Raw genomic sequence first — 7,995 nt, 5'->3', positions numbered from 1 at the left:
GACTACAGGCGCATGCCACCACACTGGCTAATTTTTGTATTTTTAGTAGAGACAGGGTTTCACTATGTTGGCCAGGCTGGTCTCAAACCCCTGACCTTCTGATCTACCTGCCTTGGCCTCCCAAAGTGCTGGGATTACAGGTGTGAGCTACTGCACCTGGCCAAGAAAGACAATCTCATCCTTTCAGTTGTTTGGTGAAAAACCTTGGAGTCAGCCGGGCACGGTGTCTCACACCTGTAATCCCAGCACTTTGGGAGGCCAAGGCAGGCAGATCACGAGGTCAGGAGATTGAGATCATGCTGGCTAACATGGTGAAACCCCATCTCTACTAAAAATATAAAAAATTAGCCGGGTGTGGTGGCTCATGCCTGTAGTCCCAACTACTCAGGAGGCTGAGGCAGGAGAATTTCTTGAACTGGAGAGGCGGAGGTTGCAGTGAGCCGAAATCACACCATGGCACTCCGGGCTGGGCGACAGAGTGAGACTCTGTCTCATAGGAAAAAAAAAAAGGAAAACCTTGGAGTCAACCCTTATGCCTCTCTTTTTTTTCCCACACCTCATATACCAAACCATGAGCAAATCCTGTCAGTTCTATTTCAGAATACAGAGGCACATCGAGCAAAATGTCTCTGGTTAACATTTTCACCATAGAATGCCTTTTCGTTTTTAATATCCAGCTGTGGTTGTCAGCCTTCAAGATGGTCTCTAGTGATCCTCAACTCCTGCTATGCATGCCTTTGCATACTCCCTTTCCACACTGAGCAGGGCTGACCTATGCAACCAATAGGACGCTGTAAATAACAATGTGTGGTTGGGGACAGTGGCTCATGCCTGTAATCCCAGCACTTTGGGAGGCCAAAATGGGCAGATCACTTGAGGTAGGAGTTTGACACCAGCCTGGACAACATGGTGAAACCCCATCTCTACTAAAAATACAAAAATTACCTAGGTGTCGTGGTGGGCACCTGTAATCCCAACTGCTCGGGAGGCTGAGGCATGAGAATCACTTGAACCCAGGAAGCAGAGGTTGCAGCGAGCCGAGATCGCACCACTGCACTCCAGCTTGGGTGCCAGAGCAAGACCCTGTCAAAAAAAAAAATGAAAAAACAATGTGTGACTTCTGAGGCTAGGTCATAAAGCAAGACCCTGTCAAAAAAAAAAAATGAAAAAACAATGTGTGACTTCTGAGGCTAGGTCATAAAAGACATTGTGGCTTCTGTCTTGTTCTCTCGGATCCCTCCCTCTAGGGAAAGCCATCAGCCATGTTGTAAGGACATGTAAGCAGCTCTATGGAGAGAACTTCATGGCAAGGAACTGAGACCTCCTGTGAACAGCCAGTACCAACTTGCTAGTCATGAGTAAGTCATCTTGGAAGCAGATAATCTAGGCCCAGTCAAACCTTCAGGTGACTTCAAAGTAATAAGAGACCCTGAGCTTGAGCCATCCAGCTAAGCTGCTCCCAAATTCTTGACCCACAAGAACTGTATGCGATAATAAATACTGTCATTTTAAGCTGCTAAGTTTTGGGATAATTTGTTACACAGCAATAGTTAACTAATATACCAAACTTATATTGATTCAGCTTATATTTATTTATCTATCGAGAGAGGGTCTCACTCTGCCACCCAGGCCGAAGTGCAATAGTGTGATCACGGTTCACTGTAGCCTCAACCTCCCAGGCCCAAGTGATCCTCCCACCTCAGCCTCCCAAGTAGCTGGGACCACAGGCATGTGCCATCATGCCTGGCTAATTTTTAAATTTTTTGTAGAGACAGGGTCTCCTTATGTTGCCCAAGCTGGTCTCAAACTCCTTGACTCGAGTGATCTGCCTGCCTCAGCCTCCCAAAGTACTGGGATTACGGTGTGAGCCACCACACCTGGCCCAGTGTATGTTTATATAGAAAATATGTATATTTACATCATTAAAATCTTATCTATATTTTTAACAAAGTAATGTGCATTTAAAGCTTCAAATTACATTCCAAATAGAATTGATAGAAAATTACTGAGTGCCAGCCTGGCTGACATAGTGAGACCCTGTCTCTACAAAATAAAAAATTAGCTGGGCGGGGCAGCTCATGCCTGTAGTCCCACCTACTTAAGAGGCTGAAGTGGGAGGATCGCTTGAGTACAGGAGGTCAAGGCTGCAGTGAGCCATGATTGTGCCACTGTACTCTAGCCTGGGCAACAGAGCAAGACCCTGTCTCAATCAGTCAATCAATGGAAAATATATTAAGTTAATGATTTCACACAGAATGTCCAATTTTCATGAAACAGATTACTGATGTTAAGTGGGAAATGCCTATATCCAGAATCTGACGACTTATCACCTCCACAACTACCACTGTGGTCAAAGCCACCAGTGTCACTCTAGGAGACTGTTGCAGTAGTCTCCTATCCAGTCGCCCCTCTTCTGCCCTTGTCCCTGCATAATCTGTGCTTCTTACAGCAATGTGATTCTCCTGATACAAAATTCAGGTCATGCAGTTCCTCTGCTCACAACTCTGCGATGGTCCTACCTTACTCAGTAAGAAAGCCAATTTCCTCAGAGTGGTGCACAAGGCCCCACTCAACATAACTCCTTCCCCATTACTTATTTGACCTCATCTCCTATCCTTTTTCCATACTAACTGTGATTCAGTCCAGCCACAGTGACCTCCTAGCTTTCCTTAAGCCTCCTGGGCACTTTCACTTTAGAACTTTGCCCTTGCTGAACTTTCCCCCTGCACCCCACTTGACCTACTCCATTGCTTGGGCTAGTTATGTGACTCAGTCCCTCACTTCCTTCAGGTTGCTACTCAAGCATTACCTTATCAATATCCCTGCTCTTTACCCCTCTTGCCCTGCTTTATTTCTCTGGATTGAAGGCTACCTGCCACAAATTTCAGTGTGGCTTTAAGCCACATGCAGAAGGAGTTCTATTTTTTTTTTTTTTGAGATAGAATAGTGATGTGATCACAGCTAACTGTAGCCCTGGCCTCTCACGCTCAAGTGCTCCTTCCACCTCAGCCTCCTGAGTACCTGAGACTACAGGCACGTGCCACCACGCCTGGCTAACTTTTTAGTTTTTATTTTTGTAGAGATAGGGTCTCAGTATGTTGTCCAGGCTGTTCTTGAACTCCTGAGCTGAAGATCCTCCCTCCTAGGGCTCCCAAAGTGCTGGGATTACAGGTGTGAGCCACTACATCCAGCCAGCAAACATCTTTGGGAAGGAGATTTTTTTTTTTGAGATGGAGTCTCACTCTGTCACCCAGGCTGGAGTGCAGTGGTGTGATCTTGGCTCACTGCAACCTCTGCCTCCCGGGTTCAAGCAATTCTTGTGCCTCAGCCTGCCGAGTAGCTGGGATTAAGAGTGTGCACCACCGTGCCCATCTAATATTTATATTTTTAGTAGAGATGGGGTTTCACCATGTTAGCCAGGCTGGTCTCAAACTCCTGACCTCAGGTGATCCACCTGCCTTGGACTCCCAAAGTGCTGGGATTACAGGCATGAGTCACAGTGCCCAGCCGAACTTGTGTTTTTATTCCTCAGGCAATTAAAAAAGAAAAATGGAAGGGAAAACTGAAAGATCTCTGAAGAATGCCCAGTTCCATCACATCTATCATGTGGCCTCTGGAAATCCCTGCCTGTGGGGAAGACTTATCATTGGTAGTAGTCAGATGTTCAGGAACAATGGCTCTGAAGTTAGAAGGACCTGGATTAACCTGGCCTGGTATCAGTTTTCTCATTTATAAAATGGGATGGTAGTATTGATTCCTTGGGTTGTGGGAAGATTAAATGAAATAATCCATGTAATATGATTACATACTCAGCTGCTCCCATTAGCACATCCTGATTATTCTTACTTAGCATTCAGTCCATGTGTGACTGCACTTATAATACCACATGAATCCAGTGGTCTGTGTCATGTAAATCAGGCCTCTGAGATTTTGCTCAGCTTACAATGGCATATGGGCAAATATGCTTCTGACCTGGCAAAGCCAGGTGGGCCCTAGCCTGAAGCGACTCACCTTCAGGCTAGGGCTGTCTATAGACAGTTGGGAGTCAGGTCAAAGAGCTGTCTTATAGACAGCTGGGAGTTCCTCCAGGCTAACTGGTTGTTCACTGGCTCTGGAGTTGCAGGAATAGACAACTGGCTCTCTGCTGCTCTTGGAAGTCTCTCCTAAATTAAACTCCTTAATTAGCCAGGTGTGGTAGCGGGCACCTATAATCCCAGCTATTCAGGAGGCTCAGGCAGGAGAATCGCTTGAACCCAGGAGGCAGAGGTTGCAGTGAGCTGATATCACGCCATTGCACTCCAGCCTGGGCGAAAGATCAAAACTCTGTCTCAAAAAAAAAAAAAACCCACAATAAAACAAAAAACTCCTTGGTCTGCCATGTGTCACTGCTCTGTGACCTTGCACTTTTGGTTCAAAGAACCAGACAAGGTCTACAATAGCTTACTTATTCTGTCCTCAGGGCCCACTTTCCACTGATCCTTTGTGGGCTTTAGCTGACTAAGCCCAGAGTGGCTGAGTGGTACCCAGCATGGTACTTGCCTGGGGAAGGGTTGGCAGGGGGAGGATCAGCTGGCCAGAGCTAGTGGATACTTCCTTCACAACAGTTCTCCTACCACCTGAGATCATACAGTATCTCAGCATCTCCTAGGTCAGTCTGGGGTCCAGCCAGAGGCCTGATGAAGCAAACAGCTCTCTGAATACTTACTCTGGACACTCAAACAGGGAGGCTGAGTGAATCACAGCAAAATCCACCCCAACCCCCACTGGAGCCACAACTGTGCAACTGAAGCTCCTGGGAGGCTAGAGTTGAAGAAGTAAGGCAAAGGAGGTCTCTTAGAACCAGCCCCAGATGCCCCTTCTCAGGGGACCCTTCTCAGAAGCCCCAGGCCTTGCTTTTCCTAAAAGTGCCCTGCTATGCCTGTGAGCAATGTCACCAAACAAGTTGGCTCAGTCAGCCCTTCTAGTGTGCCTCTCTCACTCAGGCAGCCCTGGAGCCCAGAAGGCCTTCAGGAGCCCCTCCCTACTGACTCCCTACCACTCCTGTTCCCTCTTCCTGCTTGGATAGCACTTCATTTCACCTTAACCCTTGGAGTGGTCTGTCTGGGAAGGAGGTACCAGGACACAAGATGTGTGGCAGACAAGGCCCAGGTGAGGCTGTGCTATGGCTGCTTCAGCAGGATGCCTACTCCATGCTGAGATCATAGTCTGGTCCTTGTCACTTCTGGCGGTTACTTCCCTCCCTGACAAAGGTTGCTTACCCTCCCTCTGCAAACTTGTGCCCAGAAAGCATGGCTCACCTAGTACAAGGGACAACCCAGTTGCACCAGGCAAACTGGTGCAAAGTCCAGCTGGGCGCAGTGGCTCATGCCTGTAATCCCAGCACTCTGGGAGGCTGAGGCAGGCAGATCACCTGAGGTCAGGGGTTCGAGACCAGCCTGGCCAACACAGTGAAACCTCGTCTCTACTAAAAAAATACAAAAATACAAAAAATTAGCTGGGCGTGGTGGCGCATGCCTGTAATCCCAGCTACTTGGGAGGCTGAGGCAGGAGAGTCGCTTGAACCTAGGAGGCAGAGGTTGCAGAGAGCTGAGATCACACCATTGCACTCCACCCTGGGCAACAAGAGTGAAACTCCGTCTAAAAACAACAACAAAGCAAAGCCCCAAGCCCTTTCCAGGTGCTGCCCCGCTCATCCCAGTCACCTCTGTTGCTTTTTGAGAAGACTCTACCGGCCAAATATGTGTACGTTTGTTGAGGGGTGGGGGTGGGGGGTGGGGAGAGTCCTACCTGGCCACTGCCCCCTACCGGACCTTGCCCTCCCAGCCTAAGTATGGGTTCCAGATCTCGCCTTTTGTATTCCCCAGCTGGGAGCCAGCCGGCTGAGGGACCCCAGGGAGACACAGTCTTCCCATTGCAAGCGATAGCGTTGATGGCCGTCTTCAAGCCCCTCCCTCCAAAGATGACAGCTCTCCAGTCTCTAGGTGCCTCCAGGCCACGTGGGCTGGCAGTCAACTCACCTGTTTCTCAGAGGGGCCCAGGACGCACAGAAGGTGCTGGTCACTGCCCTCTGCCAGACCCCTGTGGGGGTAAGGGTGTCCGGCTGGGCCCGGCCTGAGGGCACAGCTTCGCGGGGCCCCGGCCCCCTGCGTACACAGACATGGCCACAGCGCAGGCACCGCGCCCTCCCACCGCCCTCACCCGGCCGCCGGTGCAGGAAGACAGCTTTCTCCGGCCTCTAGCAGCCAAGGCCCAGCTCCATCCGCACAGCCCGACCCGGCCCGCCCCCGGGGTGCATTGTGGGAAATGTAGTCCTTAGCGCTCGGCCGCCTGCCGCGCCGCGGGACTGGCTCTGGGTTCCTCGTCCCAGCATAGCTGCGGGCAGGTCCTGACCCGCGTCCGGGATTGCCTCACCCGGCGCCGCCTTCTAGGGACCTGGGCGCCTCCTTAGAGCCTAGAGCCCTACACAGACCGCAGACCTGGACTCTGGGCCTCTCCCTCCAAGCCAGCTAGCAGTTCATTTCAAGGGAGAGAAAGGGACGTTGGGGTCGTTTCTCCCACTGATTGTGAAAGGACAGTGCAAGTTTGAGGGACTGGATAAATGACATCAGTGGGCCCAGCTACACAGGCTGTAAAGGATGTGGGCATGCGCAAAAGTCGCACTAATTGTTTCTTTTCTTTTTTCTTTTTTCTTTTTTTTTTTTAGTCGCACTAATTGTTTCTAAAAACGTATTTGTAGCCACGTTTTAATGTATCAGTATAATGCTCTAGAACGGTAGTTCTCAACTCTGACGGCACACATCCCTGGAAGCTTAAAAAAAAAAAAAAAGGTAGGACGGGCGAGGTGGCTTACGTCTGTAATCCCAACTGGGAGACCGAGGTGGGCGGATCACTTGATGTCAGGAGTTCCAGACCAGCCTGGCCAACATGGTGAAACCCCATCTCTACTAAAAATACAAAAACTAGCCATCCTTGATGGCTCGTGCCTATAGTCCCAGCTACTCGGGAGACTGAGGTGGGATCCCAGGAAGTCGAGGCTGCGGTAAGCCGTGATCATGGCCCTGCACTCCAGCCTAAGCACCAGAGCATGACCCTGTCTCAACAACAACAACAACAACAACAACAACAACAAACTAATGCCTGGACACCAGCCCTAGAGATTTTGATTTAATTGAATTTAGAGTAAGGTGGAGTGTTGGGGAACCAGGCATCACTATTGTTTTAAAAGTTCCCCAGGTGATTTGCCATTGCAAAGAATCATTATTTGTAATTTCCTAGATGCAAAGCAATAACAACAGGAAAACAGGCAACAACAGGCTTTCCCAAAAGGCCCTTATTTTTAGAGATGGTTTTAAAAAGCAAAAATTAGGGATTGGCACCACTGCTCATGTTTTTTCTGAAGCAATTAATTCACTTTACAGCCTTATGGTTTATTCTCCCAACAGTTAATAGGATGAAAGAAAAAGTCAAATCACTCCTCTGACTTTCCCTGCTGCTCCACAAGCACCTGGGGGCAGTGTCCTGTCCCTCTCTGAGCCCTACACTGGAGTTAGGGTAGAGCTCCGCCCCTGGGCTTTTCTTCCAGTCTCAGATGGCTGCCACCATAGCCTGCTTCCACGACACTGGCCTGTGACTGACATGGTGACAAAGCTGTGGCCTTTCACTGAAGATGGCTTTGCATAAGGCTATCAAGTTCTTACACATAGCCTAAGGGAATCTTTCTCACCCCCCTGTCCCCCACTTTTAGGTAAGGACATAAGAAAATGCCCTATTCCTTAACTGAGAGTCTCTACAGGTTTCCACAGGTCACTCAGTATTTTATCTCCTCATTAGTTCGGAAGTCCACGTCTCCTCCCTTAGGGCAAGAATCATTTATACAGTTTTTTTCTCTAATTATTACTCTATAAGAGTTTGAGCCATGAGCTGGGCTTGGTGGCACAGGTTTGTAATTCCAATTACTCCAGAGGCTGAAGCAGGAAGAATTGCTTGAGCCCAGGA

General features: G+C 49.1%; 1 protein-coding gene across 1 annotated transcript in view; it reads right to left on the bottom strand.

Moving 5' to 3' along the window:
- Positions 1 to 6,295, bottom strand: part of MON1A (MON1 secretory trafficking family member A) — a 25,242-nt gene extending 18,947 nt beyond the window's left edge. The window contains 1 exon segment of the mRNA XM_011939051.1: positions 6,018 to 6,295. Coding sequence (XP_011794441.1) covers positions 6,018 to 6,295 — 278 coding nt within the window.
- Positions 6,296 to 7,995: the final 1,700 nt, after the last annotated feature.

The sequence above is a fragment of the Colobus angolensis genome, unplaced genomic scaffold, assembly GCF_000951035.1.
Source record: "Colobus angolensis palliatus isolate OR3802 unplaced genomic scaffold, Cang.pa_1.0 Scaffold18, whole genome shotgun sequence".
NCBI lineage: Eukaryota > Metazoa > Chordata > Mammalia > Primates > Cercopithecidae > Colobus > Colobus angolensis.
This window is presented reverse-complemented; position numbering and strand designations above follow the sequence as displayed.